The sequence below is a fragment of the Crinia signifera genome, chromosome 3, assembly GCF_055691185.1.
Source record: "Crinia signifera chromosome 3, ASM5569118v1, whole genome shotgun sequence".
Lineage (NCBI taxonomy): Eukaryota > Metazoa > Chordata > Amphibia > Anura > Myobatrachidae > Crinia > Crinia signifera.
This window is the reverse complement of record NC_139219.1, coordinates 322597314-322620625: the sequence shown is the minus strand read 5'-3', so window position 1 is coordinate 322620625 and position 23312 is coordinate 322597314. Positions and strand designations below refer to the sequence as shown.

The following is a 23312-nucleotide window of genomic DNA, read 5'->3' as shown; positions in this document are numbered from 1 at the left end:
GATCATATAGCGCACACTCATTGGTCATTGCAGAGTTTTACAATTCACAATTTTCCAGCACGGTTGCTCACATACTATATTGAGTGGTCTGGGTTACAGTAAATGTCTTCAGAAAGCCTTCACATTATCTTGGCTTGCTCGCACTCAGGTCAAGTGTAAGAGGAGATTTCAAGTTTAATGATAGTTGGAGCTACATTTATTTCCCGATCACCATTAATAATCTCCTCGGAATTGATGGTTTTATTCTAAAAACAAAAACAAACAAAAAAAAAAACACCCTTATCAAGCAGCAATTGTGCTTCTTAACTTTGATGAAGCATTTCTGTATGACAAAAACTAGGTCATGTAAAGAATCGGTTTTAAAATGGTTTCTAGTGATTATTGCACTGATTTAAAGAAAAAAAACCCCATCATTTAATAAATAGCATTTGATGAAAAAATAGCTTTATAAAATGATTGTTCTAAATATAAAAAAAAAAAAAAAAAAAATCGTGCACAAAAAGTTTCACATCTCTACAACTCGGAGGCCATTACATTTAGCCCCTCTTTGTTCATGTATAATGCTCTGAATCTGTGGCGCGAAATTTTTTAGTTTACCATTATCTTAAAATGGTCAGAAGGCCATCCAAAGATTTCCATACATTTAAAACCTAGAGATCAATAACATGCAAAATATATACAAAGATAAAAGCAATGGTGGGGGGGGGGGGGGCACCCAGCAGGCATGGCGACACTCTCATATGTCGTCTACGGAACATCAGCTAAAATATTGCTTAGGGCATCAAATTAAGATCTCCAGGAAGAAGAAGAAAAAAAAAACACCACACAGAAATGTTCAAGTCTAAATCATTGTTGGGCTTAACAGTTTATATTCAAGTAATAAGGCTTGCCTCAATTAGAGTGTCAGAATCTATGCGGCAGGACGGACACCCGTCATAATACAGATATTCCAGCGGAAACTCGATTTCACAGCTTCTACTGTTTTAAGTCATGACAAAGTGTATAGAAGCCAGTGTACAAACAGATATACAGTATGCAAATACAATATAGCATAAAAACCGCGCCCAGGAGGTCAAAAAAAAAAAATTGTACATTTTTATACAAATTGTAGCAAACGATTTGTTGCTTTAAAACTATAGTTTGGCATGTAAATGCTGGTCATGTAGATTCGATTTTTAAATTTAAAATTACTTCTGTAGAACAATGTTGGAGAAAAAAAAATAAAAATGAAGCAATGGAACATAAAAGTAAAACCATAGACATAAACACTACGAATTTATAAAAAAAAAAAAAAACATGCAGTGAAGTAATACATCTGGATAACAGAAAATTATATATATTTTTTAAACAAGTTCGTAATTTCAGTGATTAAATAAGAGTAATTGGGAATAATGTAGCATATACGTATATAAATATTGTTCAGACCATGTGATTGGGCAAAAGCTTGTGGTTAATTTGCCATTAGATGAGTGGGTGGAGCCAGTGCTCATCGTGGTTGGAGCTAATGCACTTCCCATTCACAGGCAGTTTGCACGTCCAGATTCCATTCGAGGCAGATAATGAGTTTGGTCAAAGGTTGTATATTTATTAACCATATAGATTAACAGCTGGCCAGCTCATAACAGACCCTATGTTTTAAAAAATAAATACATTTATGGCACAAGGTCTCTAAATGAGATTTGAGTGATTGGGAGAGCATCATAATTACAGGGTTATTCCCTGTAATTGCACTAGATACAGGAAAATAAGCTGCAGGTACTTTTGGTGTGCAATACTATGATTGTAATAAAGACAGCTCCCAACATGAACACAAAATAGCAACAGTCGAGGATATAAAAAAAAATTAAATAAAATTTAAATTAAGTAACTTTAAAGAGCTGAATTTGCAGAGTACACCTACTTTAGACACATACACACAATGTAGACACATACACAATTACACACAATTAGGTGCACAGAGGAAGAAACTTTTTTCTGTTTCGCTCAGGGTTTTTGATGTTATAAAATAACTAGTTTGCCAATTGTTCACATTTAATTAGACTGGAATAAGTTTTGCACCCTGGTCATCCTCCCCCTTACAATTGGACACCATAGTTTACAGCCGATCCTGCATTTTTACCAATCTGGGCTGGCTGGTTCCACCCTTCATATAGGTAAAGGTGCCGAAATAGCTCATGCAAAAAAGGTATTATCTGACGCAGAAAAAAATCCTATTCTAAGCTAGTGTTATATGATGAAAGAAGCAAGAAGAAAAGACGGACATACATTAGTAATTTAGCACCTTGTTTCTGTAGCTCAAATTGTAGGTAACTAAAACCATCCAATAGTTGTCGGACTACTAGTCTACCAGAAGGATTATGGAAATGGCCAGTTGTGTCCCACTGCATGGGTCCCAAGAAACAAATCTTCAAGTAATGGCTAAGGTGTAGATTTATCAACATCTGTTTCATTGCATTCAATGAACAGAATGACTTCTATAAAATTAAATATTTTGTTCTTCCTAGTTGTAACAGCATAATAGACAATGTTCTTGTACACTTGTGTCTAGTCTCCTGTATGCGCCTGGAGACCACATGATTGTCCCTACAGGTTGGATCCGCTGGCCTGGACCACCTGGCTGATGGGGTTCAAGTGGTTGAGCATTGTCGTCACCAGCTCGGGAAGGTCGTATTCATGTTTCCAGCCCCAGTCATTACGGGCATTTCCATCATCAAAGTTCATTGGCCAGCTGTTGGCTAGAGAACACAAGAAACGAGACACAGATTAATATAGCGGAAGCCGCGTAGATGACCTTTGTGAACAAATACAGGGATTACCAGGTGGATTCAGTTCTGCATTGAATGTTAGGAGTTTTTAGTTTCAGAACGCCGAGCGTCCCCAATTATGTATTACATGGGAAGAACAATTAGTCCAGGATTTGCGTAAACCTTGTTAGTCTAACGTCCCTGGGGAAAACATCTTTTAGGCAATTTTGAAGGCCATAAGGTGGGGGAAAATACACCTAATAACTGAATAACTGTTCCAACAAAACGTACATTCTTAAAAGACATTAAAATGATTCCTGAACCTCAAAAACTAAATTCTGAATTTTTGAAGGTACTTGTCAGACAATAAATCCCTTGGCTTCCTAGTTTTGAAACTCTTACTTCACTTTAAAAAACAGGTCCGAACTGGTAGATTTCTAACAGACTGTTTGGATCCCCACCCTATCCATCGTTGTACGATCATCCATGAAATCTGGGTCTCCTGCTCTTCCTGGCACTGTCTTCTGTTTCCATTACATGACACAGTGATAGGACTTCCCTAGTGAATGACCAAGCTAAAATGAAATGAAGCTAGCTCCTCTCACTCTATGGACCTTGCACTTACCAATAGCCTGTCGGACAGCATCCACATCATAAACCACCTCTAGCTCAGGCAAGTGTTTCTGCACCTCCTGGGCCAGCTCCTCCGGGCTGAAGCTCATGGCGTTGATGTTGTAGGTCCTCATTGTGAGCGATTCAGCCGGAGCCTCCAGCATCTCTACCGTCGCTCGCAGGCAGTCATCAATGTACATCATCGGGAGACGCGTGTCCGGCTTCAAGTTGCAAACAAATCTACCGGTCTTGATGGCGTCATGGAATATCTGGACTGCGTAATCTACAAGGAAGAAGATAAGCAAATATGGATAAGTGTCCTGCTCCCCTGTACTCTTAATGTGTCCTAGATGTTATAGAGGTTATAGACTTTGTAAACTAATCAATGCCAGACAAAAGGTCAAAATAAGCAAAGAGCTTGACATGGAGAAAAGGTCAACATGAAAAACAAAATCCTCATGTCCACCTAATGCATGTAGACATTTTTAGTGGGTCGACCAATAACTGACAACCTTTTTACTGTCGACCATAGGACCACATCCCATTCTGATGGTGGTCACTGAAAAATATGTGGCCAAATGAACAAATGTGCTCACCATGGTAAAGTCGACCTTTTGACCTAATGCATGTCAACCACATACGGTCAACCTACCTAGACAATCAATCCAATTCTATCTTAAGTTATCTTGCACAATCAAGAAAATGATAGGTGGAATCTGATTGGTCACTTGGCAAAACACCTCCCCTCTTCCTTTTTAGAAGCTTTATAACAACATCTACCCTTAGAAGATCAATGAGGCCTCTTACCGGTCGTCCCTCCTCCAGGCTGAGAGTCTGCGGAGATAATGCCAGGATATCGCAAGCATCGGAAGTCCAAGCCATACCGGTAGTGATAATACTGAAATAAAATGGTATTTTACCTCTAACAGCCTCAGCTCAAACATCCTTCATCAAGCAGGGAGTCACATTAGGAAATGAGGCGTTTACTTCCAGCCAGAGATTTATGTTTTTGGCCGGCATAATCCCCCTGGATTACCAGATGCACGCTAACTTTAAGAGACTGCCAGATCAGCATAAAACACATAAATACTCCATTCTATTGGAACGTTCGTTGGGGTCTCCATCCGAGGACTATTGAATAAACACGTCCAGAAGTCTGTTCTCACCAGCGGAACCGCGAGTCAGGGGAATGCCCCCCATCTGTGCACCAAATACTAATACATTCATCTCTCTTATGGGCGTTGCATATTTATTAAAAATACATTAATAATAATAAAATAAAAGGACAACGTTGTTCAGCTTTTCCAGCTGTGAAACAGTATTATTGGGAAGAGATAGAACCTGTGATTTGCTGCCATTGCAAAGCATTATTCTTAAAGCGATCCAGAAATCTCACAGACAAAGTCTAATGCCCCTTTCACACCGGCCACCCGGCAATTACCCGGCATTTTTGAGTGCCAGGTTATTTTGCCGGGTGCAGCCTGACTGCAATTCACACCACCCGCAAATTACCAGGTTAAATGCTTTCCAACCCGTGATTTTGCTGAAAACCCCGGGTTTTTCTGTGATGTGAAAGGGTCAACACGGGTCTTAAATCCCGGCACTCCGACCCTGGTCAAGAGCAGGGTCGGAGTGTCGGGATTGAAGACCTGTGTTGACCCTTTCACACCAAAGGTTTTTCAGCAAATTCACGGGGTTGAAAATCTTTAACCCGGTAATTTGCTTCTGGGGTGAAAGGGGTATAAGTAGACAGTCAAGAGGTTGACATGCACTTGGTAGATATTGGCAAAAAGGTCAACACATGTCAAGGTCAACTTGAGGTTTTTCATGATTTTTCTCATGCGTAATCATCCACATGAACTCCGATCGGGAACGGTAAAGAATGCAATGAGTTTATAGGCTACACATGCTCAGGTGACGGTATTGACACCAAAAAAAAAAACAAAGAAAAAAAACTCATGTCCACCTTACCATGTGATAATATTTTACATGTTGACCTTTTGTTACCATCGATCTAGTGCATACCAACCTTGTGTCAATGTCCACATAGCGCATATCGACATTTTAGTGTTGACCTATTGACAAGTCTACCTAGACATGGTCTGTGAGCTATACGGAACTCCTCCTTAAACTCGTAAAACGCCTAGTGCCCACGTCTCGTACAACTAACGGGAATGTTTGATTCTTCTTTATATATATATAAATTGTTTTCTAACTTTTGTCCTTGTTCAATCTGTTTTTTGCGATTTTCTTATTTATATCCTATATCTGGGTTTGCGCTTTTCTCTTGCTCTGATTTTCCTTTTCTATTAGGGATGAGGCCCAGGGCTGCTACAGGAATACATTAATAACGAATGACGTGCGACAGTCGAGATAGTAAGATGGGCGGGCGTGCTGTGAAGAATCCATACCTCTCCCATTAATTCAGCATGGACTTTAGATACACCGTAGATCGTCCTCGGCCTCTGTATACACAGATCAGGGGTTGGGTTTCTTGGAGAAGTCGGTCCGAAAGCTCCTATTGTGCTGGGTATGAACAGGCGTAGTCCGTGCTCTGCCGCTATGTCCAGAATATTGTGTAGGCCTGTAGACGGTACATTGTAGTTAGCGTAGTCATCAGGAGTAGGAGAAACACGTGGTCACTTGTAAGTCGCTTGTCTTACCGGTAATATTGACCGCTCTTGCCAGGGGGACGTTCGCCTCGCCAACCGCACTGAGCAGGGCGCTGTAGTGTATCAGCCAGGTGATCCGGTTGTTTACCACTATCTCACGGAGGTTCTTGTAGTCCAAGATATCGGAATAAATGAAAGGCCCTGTGGAGATGAAAGGTCAACAGTTGTTGGCTTATTCGTTTGGGGTTCAAGAGTCAGATTTATGTGGTCAACAGTTTAGAGAAAAAAAAAAAAAAACAGATCCTGATAAAATGCGTTTGTTAAATAGGCGCACACCGGTTTGTAACATACCAGCGACATCAAGATGCAAGACCACCCAGGGAGACCCTTCTTTTGGGCTATACTGCTCTGGTTGCCTATTCTCCAAGTTAGATGAGAATGAACTCATGGGGAATTAAGCAGACTACACATTTTAGGACTCTGGAACTCTGCTTGGTACCAATGGGAAGAAAACGGATGCCCCTATGTCTACTATGCTGTCAGATGGGGATTCCTGGCAACATGTAGAATCTCCATGTATTCTCTTCAATAACACATCTCCTAAGTCTACAGATCCAAGGGCAGCTATGGTCCTCTGTTCTGGTCCAGTCCATACCTGTCAGCTGGAAAATCACGCTGTACCTCGAAGGCCTCACTGGTAATATAACCAAGGCTGTCTGACTACTGAGCAAGAACCACGCGCATTTGTGTCTAGATCAGGCGTGTCCATCCTAGGCCCTCCAGCTGTTTTGAAACTACACATCCCATCATGCCTTGCCACAGTTTTGTTATTTAGGAATGCCCAAACTATTGCAAGACATGATGGGATGTGTAGTTTCAAAACAACTGGAGGGCCAAGGTTGAACATGTCTAGATGAAGAGTGAAGACTAGAGTTAAATGTCGTTTTATGATTGAATAGACCTGGGTGCTCTCCAAATGGGAAATATATCAAAGGTTGGAGAGAGATAAACTGCCAACCAATCACCATCTAGCCGTCATTTTTAAAACAGACTGTAAAGTGAGTTAGGTGTTGATTGATTGGTACTTTATCTCTCTCCCCAAGCTTTCCTAAATCCCACCCCCAAGTCCAAGATTACTCTTCTGAGAAAATGACTTTTCCGCCATGGCATTTGTAGCACCTGTATCCCCCCCCCTCCCCCCAACACACACTTATCAGAGGTACAAAAAGCAATCATGTATTACGGTAAGGCCAAACAGACAATCAGGATACAGAGCGCGGTCTCTCACCGCTACAGAAGACATCAGTGCAGTGTCTCTTACCGCTATAGAAGACATGGTCTGGAGGCTTCCGGATATCAGACAGAATAACATTATTCTTCCCGAATTGTTTCCTAGAAACAGAAGCCGACACTAGTCACCATCTTACACTAAGCGGCAGAAATGTAGATACCAAAAAAAAAAACTCATTGTCTAGGATATATGCTGCTCCAGCCAATCAGCTCCAAGCGTGATTTTACAAACACATTTGTGAGCTGATCAGGCTATCAGTAGGCGGGAGACCCAAGGACTCCCCGCTTTACTCATTTTCCATTGGTTGTTTGAAGCGTGCAAATAAGGCCATCTTTAAAAAGGACTATAAATAATATTTTATTTTATATTTAAAAGTTCAAGATGAAGGTTTGTGGTTTTGTAGAAGTTTGTGTATCTTTATTTTTTCTGTATTTCATTGTGGGTCTTATGCTTAACCCTTTGAGCGCCAAGTGAATTTGTCAAAGTAGGTGTGAAAATTGTCAAGCAAACATTTTTTTTTTTTCCAGCATAATGATGACCTGTAATGTTACCGTATATAGGAAATATTTTTTTTAAACACATTATTTATTTGAATTGATATAACAAATCAGCGCTGGCATATTTAGTGGATATTTTGTGCATCTCTCATAGAGATGGTGGAACTCAAGGGGTTAACCAGGGCTTTTAAATCAAACGAAATAACTAGCGTTTGCACAACATAATCCGGCCGCCGGCGCTTGGTGACTGTACCTCAGCAGTTTGGCGAGTCCAACTCCCAGCTGACCCAATCCTCCTGAGGGGTGATAAAAAGGACACTTGTTTATGAGGCAGAAGATGACTCACAATCAAACAGAGAACTTGCCGAGTCCCAGGGGTACATTTATTAAGGTGGGCGTTCTACTGAAGATGATCATGCAACCAATAGCCTTAATGCACAACCATTGTTACTGCTGCCCTGGTAGCAGATGCTGGTGGTAACGTGTACGTCACACATCATAAGTCTGCAGTGTCTAGATAGACAGTTAATAGATCGACATTGAACGTTTAAGTGTACCAAGCACATTGTTAATTGGGGGAGGTCAACGCTCTCAGGTGTCGACAAAAAAACTTATGTTGACCTTTTCATATGTGGATGTTTTCCATGTCAATCTTTTGACAGTCTACCTAGACCTTTTAATCCGGAACCCAAAAACGGAGGCGGTGTCTGTCAGACTACTGGGTGAACTATACTTAATCCAAACGTTGCGACTTGGTTCTGGTTCTGGTAGCTAGGCCAACAGTGTCAAGGGCGAAAGGCAATAGGTGGATATTGTCAAACGGTCGACACATCAAAAGGTCAACATGAGTTTTTCCTGATTTTTCCCTTTACCCGGCTTGTTCACACTTTACCATACACGCGGACTAGAATTGGGAACGGTAAAGTGTTCTGGGGGCGAAGGGAGGGCACCATGCCCACAGCATGGCAAGCAAAGAGAGACATGCGAGAATACAGGTTACGCTAATTGAGGGTCCACGTCGACACATGCTGACAGACAAAAAAAAACAACATGGAAAAAATGAAAATCCTGTGTCAACCAATTCCATGTCAACATTTTTTGTTGTCTTTTTGTCAATGTCCACCTTTTCCCCGTGTTGACCAAGAGTGGTCGACCTAGACACGGTCTACCTACGGGTTGTATCACTTTATGGTTATTGGGAATATAATGTAAAATAATAAAATCATTAAAGGAAAGATTGACATTTGAGAGAAATGACAATTACGAGACTATTCCCAAAAAGTTAAAATTCCACAAACAATTCGGAACCTGTGTGCAGCACTCATCCTGCAATCTGAGGTGGTCACGTACCAGTGATCAGCACACGAGGGTGGTCCGCCTCGGAGAAGGACACGGAGTGGAAGTTGGCATCCGAGGTCACCTGGCGAGGAGAGAAGCCAATAAAGCGAACAGAGGTGACAGTCTGACACCCGCACACAGGGCTCTGCAGCACATGCTTCACCCCTCGTGTTACCGTCCTCACCACAGACATCTCTGGAAGGGGAAACAGAGGAACAGACACTTTAATAGCCTGAAAATGACAAATATTTCCACATACAGGCGTGAGAAGCCGGCACCAGCTGGAGCTGCAGCATTACATCTTACCCAGGCATCGGCACCAGCTGGAGCCGCAGCATTACATGTTACCCAGGCATCAGCACCAGCTAGAGCCGTAGCATTACATCTTACCCAGGCATCGGCACCAGCTGGAGCCGCAGCATTACATCTTACCCAGGCATCGGCACCAGCTGGAGCCGCAGCATTACATCTTACCCAGGCATCATCACCAGCTGGAGCCGCAGCATTACATCTTACCCAGGCATCGGCACCAGCTGGAGCCGCAGCATTACATCTTATTCAGGCATCAGCACCAGCTGGAGCCTCAGCATTACATCTTCTATGGTTGGTCTGTACAATGAGCACAATGCTGCACAACTAAAGTGCATTACACAAAGTATACAGGTGAGTGGTATGGGGGTGGTGTGGTACGGTGGTCCTCTGTGTGGTGCTCTGAGATTAGGTACATCCCTGATGGCATAGATTATTCACCCTTTCATGTAGGAGTTATGTAGCCTGCAGTGGGTGCCCGTCTGTACAGCCCCGCCCTCAGTCAGCTGCAGTGGGTGCTAGTCTGTACAGCCCCGCCCTCAGTCAGCTGCAGTGGGTGCCAGTCTGTACAGCCCCGCCCTCAGTCAGCTGCAGTGGGTGCCAGTCTGTACAGCCCCGCCCTCAGTCAGCTGCAGTGGGTGCCAGTCTGTACAGCCCCGCCCTTAGTCAGCTGCAGTGGGTGCCAGGCTGTACAGCCCTGAGCTCAGTCAGCTGCAGTGGGTGCCAGCCTGTACAGCCCCACCCTCAGTCAGCTGCAGTGGGTGCCAGTCTGTACAGCCCCGCCCTCAGTCAGCTGCAGTGGGTGCCAGTCTGTACAGCCCCGCCCTCAGTCAGCTGCAGTGGGTGCCAGTCTGTACAGCCCCGCCCTCAGTCAGCTGCAGTGGGTGCCAGTCTGTACAGCCCCGCGCTCAGTCAGCCGCAGTGGGTGCCAGTCTGTACAGCCCCACGCTCAGTCAGCCGCAGTGGGTGCCAGTCTGTACAGCCCCACGCTGAGTCAACCGCAGTGGGTGCCCGTCTGTACAGCCCCGCGCTCAGTCAGCGGCAGTGGGTGCCAGTCTGTACAGCCCCACGCTCAGTCAGCCGCAGTGGGTGCCAGTCTGTACAGCCCCACGCTCAGTCAGCCGCAGTGGGTGCCAGTCTGTACAGCCCCACGCTCAGTCAGCCGCAGTGGGTGCCAGTCTGTACAGCCCCGCCCTCAGTCAGCCGCAGTGGGTGCCCGTCTGTACAGCCCCGCGCTCAGTCAGCCGCAGTGGGTGCCAGTCTGTACAGCCCCACGCTCAGTCAGCCGCAGTGGGTGCCAGTCTGTACAGCCCCACGCTCAGTCAGCTGAAGTCATGTCCTCAGCCAGCTATAGTGTTACGTTCGCATGAGAAGGACGCCCCCCTTCACACCTTGGTGTCAGATTGCTTGCGTGGCACAGCAGCAGACATGAGGAGGATGCAGGGGGATCACGTAATCCAGGACAAGTGATAGTTAAAGGGGGGTTTTCGCTGCCTGTATCAACTTCGCAGCAGCCTCCAGTGCATATATAGCACACACCAATATATAACAGGCTGTGCACAGTCACAGAGATCTACCTGCTCTCAGATACAGTGGTACCAGACACCAGTAACCTAACTTAAAGATCCAACTAACCTTTTACAGCATATATATATATGCCTTCCCCAGTTGAAGTAGGACACACCAGAGAGAGACGATAATCCCAGCCCAAGTGCAAAGGAGAATTCACCACACCTTCTCTTGGGATTCTGTTGGATATTATACCACTGGGGAAGACAATTAGTCTTCAATTATTTTTAATGGTCTCATGCACTTAGGTGACCAAAGCACTTTAAAAAAATCTTTTTTCTACGTGTTAATTAATAAACACACACTCAGAACGATGTATATTGTATTCCCCTGATGAAGTCTTGCTAGACGAAACGCGTCGGGAGTTTTTTACCTGTTTCCTGTGAACTTCTAAGAAACAATAAAACAATATCTGGAGAAAAACAGCAGTTTCATTGATTGTCAATTTGGATAAACACCATTTATGGACTTTAAACTAACACAATTTAGGCGCCATACCACAATTGTGTGTTTAGATTGTTGTATTTGTCCCCTAACCCTCTAGGGACACTGTGGTAAGGCTGCCAATAGTCTAATTCTTTCTGTATCTAGCGCGATTGGATTATTGGTCTGTATATATATATATATATATATATATATATATACACACACACACACACACACACACACACACACACAATTACACATTATCCACAAATGTACTTAAGTCTTGAAAAGAGAAAGTACCAGCCAATCAGCTCCTAACTGTCATGTTACAGGATGGGTTGTTGACAGTTGTGAGCTGGCTGCATACCTCCCAACTTTACCAGTTTGAGATGCAGGACCTGCCATGCGCGGCATCCATCAGTGATTACCAGATGCTTGGCAGAGCAGAGGTTATCACTAGCTCTCCCAACCTGCCCGCGGGACACTGAACCTCGCGGATGGCACAGCGGGACAGTGTCCGATTGGTGGGTCCTTTATCTCCTACCAAGGCTTAGTACATCTGCCTCTATATGAGTATTCGCAGTCTGATAAGTTTTCCTTAGAACGTCTGCTCAGATACAGACCACTGACTGAATGGATTAACAGATCAGCAAATATTACCCAACCTTTGTGCCAGCATCGGATAAGGCAACAACAGGGTCACATATATAACTGGGCATCCCAGTGTGTGCAGACTGAGGGGCAATTAAAGAAATCGGACACATTTCTACTTGAAAAAGAAAAATGTAAAACCCAATAAAAGAAACGAACAACCAGTGGTTCCCAATCACGTGTGGAACTACAAGTGCCATTATAGCCTTCCAGGTCCAACAACGGGAGAGTCACATGTGATACTTGTTCCCGTTAGAGCGTATTAGTAAAGCGCACGGATGCTGGTGTGCCGTATGGGAATATTATAGGATGTGGCTTTGTAGCACCAGTCCTACCTGTAAGGATATCCCACCTTCAGTGCGCCGCAGAGCTTCCGGAACAGGAATCCCTTTAATGACTGCCAGACTGGAGACGATGTGCACTGTGCTGCGCATTAGTCACAGAACCGGTCTGTAATTAGCACATTACTGGGGTGTCTCTTTCCCAGCAGTAATCCAGAACAATTTACACCCTTAGTGTATCACTGCCAGCCCTTCACCTCCGCAGTACCCTGTGCAGCACACGCGCCGTTAGGAGTATGGATCAAAGGTCGACACAACTAAGATCGACATGCATTGGATCGACCACTGAAGGTTGACACGTGCTTAGGTGGACACCTCAGAAGGTCGACATGGGGTTAGGTCGACATGGTTTTTTCAAGCGTTTGTCCCAAATGTCGACATTGACACCGTATCGGTACATCGCATCCCCTCGCATCCCAGGATGCTTTGCATTAGTTTTGCTATGTGGCCTTGCTGAAACTGATGCAAGGCATGCTGGGATGTGTAGTTCATCAACATCTGGAGGGCCGGTGTTGCCCAGCCCTGCCCTAGTGGATGGTGGGGCATGAAATACCACCTGTTAGCCTAATGCTTGTGTCGACCCAATGACCCTGTCAACCTAACCCTATATCGTGTATAAGTGTTGATCTAAGCCCATGTCGACCTTCAGTGGTCGACACAAATGCATGCCAACCCTAGTGCAGGAGATAGAGCGAGTAATCTCATCTAAAGACAGAAAAAGCAGTTCCAAGTGTAAGAGGTTTGTACAGCGTTAGATGCAGCCGTCTCCCGTCCCAGCGCGACTCACATTGCAGATAAGTCTTTCTGTCTATGGGACACGCACAGGATTCCTAGAGCACTAGGGCAGCCGGTCCTCCAGGGGGATGGGGACCTGGAAGTCTCTGCTTTGTGTGTATGGAAAATGCTGAGCTGCAGGTTTCTCATTGATCATGTGACCCGTTTACAAATCACATTATATATATATATATATATATATATTGGACAATTACTTCTATGTTATAACTTCTGCACATCTAGAACAATAAAACATGAGCTCAACTATCCCATCTCTGCACAGAGATAGATAGATAGGATATTTTAACCTTTGTTAAAAAAAAACCTATTAAAATAATAATAAATATATATATATTTTTTTTTTATTAATTTTTAAATGAAGTTCACTATAAATGGTTTAAAAGAACTGAACAGCAGGATTTAATGGGAAAAAAAACTTAAAAGTTTCCCATAAAATGTTCTTCTTTACCCTGTGAGACGTATTATTCCCAGGGTGCTATTTCCAAAAATAAAACAGATCCCCCCCCCCCCCCCCATTTTGGTGGTATTTAAATACAGCACATATCAGAATTGTGGTGTAGAAGAACCAGGTGTAATTATAGTTACACAGTAGCAGTTCCATCTGTCACTTATACAATCCAAGCATTCCACAATCAGAGCACCTTACATGTAGTGCGGATCTATATCACAAGTAACACAAATATATATAATATCATATACACATGCAACGTATAATGAATACAGAAATGGAGTGCTAGCTCTCCTGCCTTACCTCACTTGCTGGGTATAATGTATCTAGCAAGCCCAAACGTGTGCCTGGCTTCTTATAGGACACATCCTCCACAACCGGCCAATTGGAGCCTGTGAAGGGGTAGGTGTTGTCCCATATGTAATGTGAATGGGGCAGACCTCTGATGCTGTGCACGTCTCCCAGTCCTCCCTCCCTGACTCCTCCGCACTGTAGGCACCTGGTCATGAGCTGCTGTTTGCAGCATGTGCCGTCTGCTCTTCCCCGAATAGCACTCCACCTGCAGCCCCTGCATGCTTCCCGGGAACTGGGCTGCTTCCAGGGAATACTCACGCCAGCGCCTGATCCCAGCCAGACCTCATTCCTCATCACTGAGCACAGGCACAGTATCACTCAGTACCCCAGATACACAGTACCACTTCTCCCATACTGTATGCTGGGGAATTTCTCAATGCGTGTGGATCAGCTGGGTCGCCAGCAAGTTGGTCGACAGTGATTAGGTCAACATGAGTCTAGGTCAACATGCAGGAAGGTCAACAGGGTCATTAGGTCGACAGTCATTAGGTCAACATGCAAGAAGGTCGACATGAGTCTAGGTCGACAGTCAAAAGGTCGACATGATTTTTTCACTGTTTTTAACCCGAATGTCGACACAGTCAACATGGGCAAAGGTTAAAGTGCACCGCATGCGCTCGCCATGCTTCAGGCGCGGTGCCTCACTACGCTCACCAGGCAGTGTGGTCAGCAGTGTCTCTGGCTTCGTTGAGGTTCCACGCCCCGGATGAGGGACCCCCCAGAGGTGAGGTCACCTAGAGCGCTGGTTGGTGGGCTGGTATTTCCTGGCCAAAAGCATTGATATTGCAGCAGCAATATGTTTTTCTTTCTTTGCAGAACCACAAGTCCCAGCAGGATAGCACCTCTTGCTATATGTGCAATTACGGTGCGCAGTCCATGATCGCTCCCACCCATATACTCAATATTGTGTAAAGGAGGCATCAGCACAAGTGCACCACACCCACTTGGCATGAAGGGGAGTAGTGATGGGGCGATGTGAGATTAGAGCGGGTGGCACAGCCTTGGCATGATACGGAAAGGAGTGTGTTAGAGGAGAGTGGGAAGATAAAATCCCCCCCCCCCCCCCCCCTCCGCATGCTGCAGACACTGATCTATATTTACAGTGCAATAAACTGGAGAAAGCAATTACATACAATGAATGTGCCTGGGATTAATGACCGGAGCATTCACTCGCTCATCAATAATACCGGAGTAATGATTATTGGGCGCAGAGCAAGCCACCCGTCACTGAGGGATCACTACATCCATCATGTGGTTTATAAAGGGGGTGTCACATAGTAACGAGCAGCTGCAGCAGGTCACCCCGTGATTTATAGGAGGCAACTGGTACCAATACAATATATCCTGTTGTATACTTTGGCCAGGAGACATCGGATTGCTGCGGGCATGTGCCCTGGGCCTGTCCGAAGTCTGTATGCCCCCATGTAACATCTATACGCTGTGCCAACTGCGCAATGCATACCATCCACCCACTGTGCCACTTTATCTCTCTCCCAGGAGTAATACGTTTCCCTCCCCCCAACACACATACGGAGGAGGAAAAAGACCTCTTGCTACAGGTGGGAAAAGCAGCCAGCTTAGGGGATATTATTATTATGGGTGACTAACTACCCAGAAATAAATTGGAAAGATAGGTCAACTAATTTGTATCAGTTTATTGAAAGTCCAACCAAAAATAACAATATCCTGGAACTCTTGATAAGTAACAATGGGGACACTGGGGAAAATTCTGATTCACTCAGAAAGGCACAATCACTCTCTAATGGACAAAACCATGCTGCACTGCAGGTGGGCTAGATGTTACATGTGTAGAGAGAGTTAGATTTGGGTGTTTTATTGTTTCTGTGCAGGGTAAATAGTTACTGGCTGCTTTATTTTTACACTGCAATATAGATATCAGTTTAAAGTACACCCCCCACCCAAATCTAACTCTCTCTGCACATGTTACATCAGCCCCACCTGCACTGCATATGGTTTTGTCCATTAGAGAGGGATTGTGCCTTTCCGAGTGAATCAGAATAACCCCCATTGTTACTAACATAACCATAAGGGAGACATTGGGGAACAGTGATCACAATAAGATCACATTTGATTTAAATTTTAACAAAGATAATTAGATTGGAGCAACTTAAATGTCCTTAAATTTCAGAAACGCAAACTTTGGTAAGTTTGAGGAGTCCTTAAAGTATATAAACTGGAAGGAATTATGTAGAGGTATGGACACTACTGAAAGGTGTCAAACTTAAAAAAAAAAAATACTGCTGGCGGGCACTGATAAATTTATTCCTAGGATAAATAAAATAACAAATGTCAAAAGGAAACTTTGTGGCATAACAGTCAAATTTGAAATAGCTAAAAAAAAAGGAGGGCGTTCAAAGCGTTTAAACAAGATGGGACACCCGAATCATTTGCCGCATATAAATAATGTAATAAGAAATGTAAAAATACAATCAAGATGACAAAATTAGAGACTGAACGTAAAATAGCCGCAGATAGCAAATCTAATCCCAAAATCTTTTACAGTTATATAAATGGGAAACTGTTAAGAAAGGAAAATATTGGGCCACTAAAAAAATAACAAAACAAAACAAATAATAATAATAATAAAAATAGGGTACTCTGCTATTTACAAGGGAAGAATCTTCAGAAGATCTCCCACAGATTAAATGCTCGGCTCTTGATTGCTCCCAAAATGTATGTTTCAGAGAGGACTTATACAAAAATAGATTACAGAACCTGAATAGTAACAAATCTCCTGACCCGGACGGAATACACCCTAGGATACTAAAAGAATTGAGTTCTGTCATAGCACTTCCATTATATCTGATATTCGAGGAATCAATAAACTCAGGGATGGTACCAAGGGACTGGCGTATAGCTAACGTAGTACCAATATGGAAGAAAGGTACAAAAACTAACCCTGAAAATTATAGGCCGGTCAGCCTTACATCCATTGTTGGGAAAATAGAAGGAATAATAAGAGATAGTATCCAAAATTTCTTAGAACAGGAGAAAGTGATAAGTAAGGCTTAGCATGGGTTCGTCAAAAAAAAAAAGATCATGTCAGACTAATTTAATTAGCTTCTATGAGGAATTCAGTAGGGGGCTAGACTGATTGATTTCACTAAAGCTTTTGACATGGTGCCTCATAAAAGGTTATTAATGAAACTAGGTAATTTAGGGTTAGGAGATAAAATTTGTAATTGGATTCAAAACTGGTTGCACAATCGGGGACAGAGAGTGGCGGTAAACGGCAGCCATTCCAGCTGGGGTAAGGTCCAAAGTAGAGTCCCGACAGGTTCAATATTGGGACCCACCTTGTTTAATATATTCAATAATGATATTGGACGTGACATAGTGAGTAAAATTGCAATATTTGCGGATGACAGGAAATTGGAGTAAGGAAATTAACTCAGAAGAGGATGTGAAACTCTACAATGTGACTTAAACAAACTGGAAAGGTGGGCAGAAAGCTAGAAAATGCAGTTTAACGTTGATAAATGTAAAGTAATACATTATGGGAACAAAAATGAACAAGCTACTTATAGGTTAAATAAAGTTATTATAGGGAATTCTGCTGTAGAAAAGGACTTGGGGGTCATCATAGATGATAATTGGATAATAGTGCACACTGCTCAAGTGCAGCAGCAAAAGCAAACAGGACACTGGCATGCATTAAAAGGGGTAGGGATTCAAGGGATGCCAATGTGATAGTGCCTCTTTACAAGCATTGGTGAGACCACACTTGGAATAATGTGTTCAGTTCTGGGCACCGCACCTTAAAAAGGACATAAATGAATTGGAACAGGTACAGAGAAGAACAGGTTAAGCTAGTAAAAGGTCTCGAATCACTAGAATACAAAGATAGGTTACCCAGGCTGAATATGTTTTCACTGGAGAAACGGAGGCTGAGAGGGGATAGGATTAGTATGTTCAAATACAGGATTGGGAATCATATGGAACTGGGAGATGATTGGTCACTAACAGGCCTATACTTAGGACACGCAGGCATGTACAGTACTAAGACTCGAGAAAAATAAATTCCGTAATGAATTAAGAAGAGGATTCTTCTCCATTAGAGCAGTAACATTCTGGAACTCATTGCCGGTGGGGTGATTACAGCAACTACTGTTACCGAATTTAAATCAAAACTGGCCACTAAGGGAATCCTATAGATATGACTTATTCAAGTCAGTAGTTACAAGTCAGATAGGTTGAACTCGATGGACTAACGTCTTTTTTCAGCCTTAATTACTATGTTACTCTACCATATGTGAAATGTATACGTGCAGCTGCAACTCCCATCCAGACGTTGGCAGCAATTTCACAGCTATAAATAAATCTATGCACTGTCTGTATCTGGAACGTCTAGCTGAAAATGGACACGCTTTATATGTATCAGTTTTATTTTTACCGTGTATCTGAATAAATGTTTATAGAGATACCGGTATATACTACTAGTAAGTCTGCTACCTTCTGTGTTTGTGCATGTGTGAGAGAGATGTAGTTTCACTCCCAGCCAGCAGATGGCAGTGTTTCAGAGACTCACAGACACTAGACATATATATGGATGATTATATCGTTACTCACCATTACAAACCTCTATGACGGAGATGTAGCAAACCTTTGTCATATATTCCCATCTTCCCTCTTCTATATCTGTGTGAATTCTTTCTGCCCCGCACCTGTCTGTCACAAGCTTCGCAGTTCCTCCTTCCTGTCTGGGGTGTTGCTTCTAGCACAGTCTGGCCTGTATCTCAACACAGAGATACAGACCAGAGTGTGCTAGAATAACCAAAGCAGACAAAGACAACCCAGACAGGAAGGAGGCAGCTCATGAGTTGCAACAGGTGCAATAAGTCGACATGGCTAAGGTGACAATGGGATGGTCGACAATCAAAAGGTTGACATCAGTTTTTCTTGCGTTTTTCCAAAATGGGCGGTATTTTATACCCTGCCATCCGCTAGGGTGTGGAGGCGGACTATCACAAGTAACTCTGCCTGAATTGTCCATGATTAATTACATTGAAATTCGAGACAAAAAAAAAAAATGTGAAAAACTCATGTTGACTGTCGAACTTCCCATTGTTGACCTAATTCTTGTGTCTACCTCCCGACCCTGTCGACCTAAATCATGCGTCAACCAAATGGTTTGAGTTGTTTGTGATGGGTTGACAGTTGTCCTCCCATCTAGGCCTTTTTGAATTGGTAAAGGGCTGGCAGTTGGCCCCCCATCGAGGTCTTGAGCTGTTGACGATGGGCTGGCACTTGGGGACCCATCGAAGCCTTGAGCTGGTGACGATGGGCTGGCACTTGGGGACCCATCGAGGCCTTGAGCTGGTGGCGATGGGCTAGCACTTGGGGGACCCATCGAGGCTTTGAGCTGGTTGAGCTGGTGGCGATGGGCTGGCAGTTGGCCCATTATTCATCTTTCCTTGGATTTGGGCAATATGGCGCAGTACCAATGAGGTGGTGGGTGAGCAGAGCCACCAATGGCAGTCCAGATCTCAGGACTATAAGAGGGGCAATGACAGCTGAGAGATTTCATTTGACCAGCACCCGGATAACATTCCGCCTGTATGTGGCCACACTGGCCACAATCGGTGACTGGTATAGCGGCTGCCACACGCCAAATGTCCCTCTCAGACCAGTTACTGTACATGCTGGTCCCAGACTAAACCACGTACAGTCCTGTGTTAGACTGTGCGTTACCCATATATCTAATAGCCGCTCTGTACATCTAGAGGCGGAAGGTATTGTATGCATTAACCAATCACCTTCCTTCTGTAACATATGGTAGGTGGATAAGACTACAGACACCGCCAGCCAGATAAGACGGACCCGTACCTGCTGGAAGCATAGGTCCACACAAATCTTCAGACGCCACAAATAGAACATTCCTCTGTAATGAGGTTATAAGGAGAGATATTCTACTACTGCAGATCAAAGCAGGTGACAGATTAGGGCGATCCAATGACATGTGAGCCTCGTCTTCACCGATGTCCCCCAAACTACACCAGGCTCTATGGTCAGGTCGCTTTATACTAATGTGAATAAAATGCTCATTATTACAGATAGGTAATTATTTTTCTTTAAAAAAAAAAAAAATGTACTGGTTTTATCTGATCAGCCATCGAGATGTCAATCATGTACGGCGCTGTGAAACACTTTCGGCAACTTATACAGAAAAGATCATCACTGGGCTTATCCCATTCAAACGGGATGCAGTCAATTTACCGCCAATCAAAATATCGGCGGTCAAAATACCGCCAACCACTGGCAGACAGTCAAAATGCCGACATTCATTATGCTGGCATGTTCAAAAAGTCTACTTTTTTTTTTTTTTTTTTTTTTTATACCGACTTGTTCTTAAATCACAATCCAAGTGGATATAGAGTAAGATTATAATAGTGTGCGGAGTGCAGTGAGGCACCGTGCCCTAAGCAGATGCTGTACCCTTATATGGTGCCCATGTCAGCCTATGTCGATGCAGAACCCCCCAAAAAAGGTAGACTTTTGGCATGTCGGCTTTTTGAACGTGTCAGCATTTTGACTAGAAATGTTTGCACCCCCCTATACACAATATCCCATCTGCACCAATAAGTACTCCATCCGCAGTCAGTACCCACCAAATAAGGCAGAATAACGCCCATCAACAGCAGCCTGGCACATTGCTCTGTAATATCCATACACAATTACATATATATATATATATATATATATATATATATATATATATCCCTGTATATAGCACTAGGACACAGTTACACTGTACACTCTAGTAGGTGCCTGCTCAGTATTACACGTTACACATGCAGCCCTCTTACCTCTGTGCTGCTGTGGTATTATCCCCCTCTCTCTGTACAGTAGATCCCCCCAGTATCACATAAAGGATATATAGCGGCTTCCACCACGTGGGGCTCAGCCCAGCCGCACTCGGATCCCTTATTGGCTGCCGCCCGGCGCTGTGTTACAATGTATCCAGAAGGCTGCAGTGACGTACACGAGGCTGGGCGGGGCCTGCTGCTGGGGGAGCGCTGGAGGTGTGCCTGGCTGGGCCAATAAGAGACGGCGCTGCCTGGTGTGATTCGGTCTCCCGCTGGCTGCTCCGTGCGCACGCTGCACTGACATATACACACAATGCACACACCGTGTGCTATGAGCTAGATTGCGTCGTATCTAGTTCCAAACACGTACGATGTGCTAAAGCAGCGTGTGTTTTGAAGGAATCGGTACATCTGTCAGAATGAACTTAGGTCTACAGTCATTAGGTCGACCCCACTAGGTCGACTGGCAGGAAGGTCGACCTGACTTAAGGTCGACATGGGCCAAGGTCGACATGACTTAAGGTCGAATTTGCATAAAGGTCGACATGAGGAAGGTCGACTGGTCATAAGGTCGACATGGGTTTTTCACTGTTTTTTTATCCGAATGTCGACACAGTCGACATGGACACAGTTGGCAATAAGAATCGGACCCTCGCTTCGCTCGCAATGCTTCGGGCATGGTGCCTCGCTGCGCTCGGCACACTATTTTATTCTCCCACCACGCCCTAGTGCAGGGCTGGGCAACACCGGCCCTCCAGATGTTAGTGAACTACACATCCCAGGATGCTTTGTATTAGTTTTGCTATGTGGCCATGCTGAAACTGATGCAAGGCATGCTGGGATGTTAGTTCATCAACATCTGGAGGGCCGGTGTTGCCCAGCCCTGCCCTAGTGGATGGTAGGGCATGAAATACCGCCTGTCGGCACATGTCGGCTCAAAAAACAGTGAAAAACCCATGTCGACCTTATGACCAGTCGACCTTCCTCATGTCGACCTTTATGCAAATTCGACCTTAAGTCATGTCGACCTTGGCCCATGTCGACCTTAAGTCAGGTCGACCTTCCTGCCAGTCGACCTAGTGGGGTCGACCTAATGACTGTAGACCTAAGTTCATTCTAATAGATGACCGCTTCCCGTTTTGAACTAGGGGGGTCATTCTGATCTGTTCGGTCCCCGGTGTACAGTATTCGCACCTGGGAACCGACACAGGACGTCAGCCCCGTTCTCGGACCAGACGACGCAAATATAGGTTAGTCAAGACTGACTTATATTTGCGGACAGCGGGAAATCATTCGATGGTCAGGGACCATGATTTCGCCCCCGTACTCACTCTTGCGAAAGGATATTTTTGCAAAATACACAGAAATAAAATGACACCAAGCGAGCCCCGGACCCGGGAGATAGATTTCACAGAAGTCCTCACTGGCATGTTCCATATGTTGTAGAACGTCACCCAGCATTTCTAGGAAATACACACGTGACCCAGGCTCAGCATTCCGGCTTTTCTGGTTTCTGCCGGTCTGTCTGCAGCTGATCGCCATGACGATCTAAACAGAGTTACACAACGGTGAGGACAAACCTCGGACAGGTGTCACCTCCATAAAGTGTTCTCCATTCAGGGCCACATGCACTAAGCTTCAACAGTGATAAAATGGAGAGTGATAAACAGCCAGCCAATCAGCTCCTGCCTGCCATGTCACAGGCTGGGTTTGAAAAATATCAGACAGGAGCTGGTTGGTTATCACTCACCAATTTATCACTTTTGAAGCTTAGTGCATCTGGCCCCCAAGTCTGCTCACGCCAAGCTCACACCCGGGTCTGATTCAGCGGTTTGGTGTTATATGGGTATTCTTTTTTGGGCTCCTTATGGGGTGAATTTTGCCTTGAAGACACACACACACACACACACACACACACACACACACACACACAGTATCTCCCCACCTGCACAGCAATACACCACATGTCGCTACTACAGGGCACCCAGAACTGCTCGCTAGCCGTATATCAGTGACAACTCCCGCTATGTATAGCTCACTGTGGAACACAAATCCCAGGAGTGCAGCTATAGGCCGGCCCAGACGCATGAAGCAGCCCCAGCCAGTAGGAAGGGTTAATTGATCAGTCAGAGGAAGGCGACGGGACTGTCACAGGGGTGGACTGGACTATCCCACTGTCCCGGTGGATCAATCCTCCCCTGGGTTCTACTGTTCATCAGCAGTGCCGACTACCCATGTGTACGTTCATATATATATATATATATATATATATATATATATATATATATATATCTCATATATTTAGCCAGATCTGCCACTCATCCCCTGAGTGTATAACATTCCCGCCTAGCGTTCTACACAAACCCGCCCCCCTAGGGAAAAGACCAGTGTGATACACACCACCACCCCCTTGACATCACCTCCCCCCTCGCAGCCAGGGCTACAGTACACGCCCACCATCCACCATTACTCCACAGCCACCAGGTGACACACCCCCC

General features: G+C 44.4%; 1 protein-coding gene across 3 annotated transcripts; it reads right to left on the bottom strand.

Annotated features, from left to right (window-relative positions):
• Positions 1-834: 834 nt before the first annotated feature.
• Positions 835-20962, bottom strand: LOC146064852 (L-threonine 3-dehydrogenase, mitochondrial-like). 3 transcript variants are annotated; one of them, XM_083178780.1, is made up of 10 exons: positions 20815-20931; positions 11039-11169; positions 9107-9289; positions 8010-8052; positions 7290-7360; positions 6020-6169; positions 5768-5940; positions 4164-4254; positions 3370-3639; positions 835-2735 (listed from the first exon to the last, which is right to left on the bottom strand). In XM_083178780.1, the coding sequence occupies exons 3-10, from the start codon at positions 9285-9287 to the stop codon at positions 2584-2586; spliced, it is 1131 nt and encodes a 376-aa protein (XP_083034906.1). In that variant the 5' UTR covers positions 9288-9289; positions 11039-11169; positions 20815-20931; the 3' UTR covers positions 835-2583. The 3 variants fall into 3 exon arrangements, with proteins under 3 accessions (XP_083034906.1, XP_083034904.1, XP_083034905.1); XM_083178778.1 differs by lacking the exon at positions 11039-11169 and having other exon boundaries at positions 20815-20962; XM_083178779.1 differs by lacking the exons at positions 11039-11169; positions 20815-20931 and adding an exon at positions 13937-13958.
• Positions 20963-23312: the final 2350 nt, after the last annotated feature.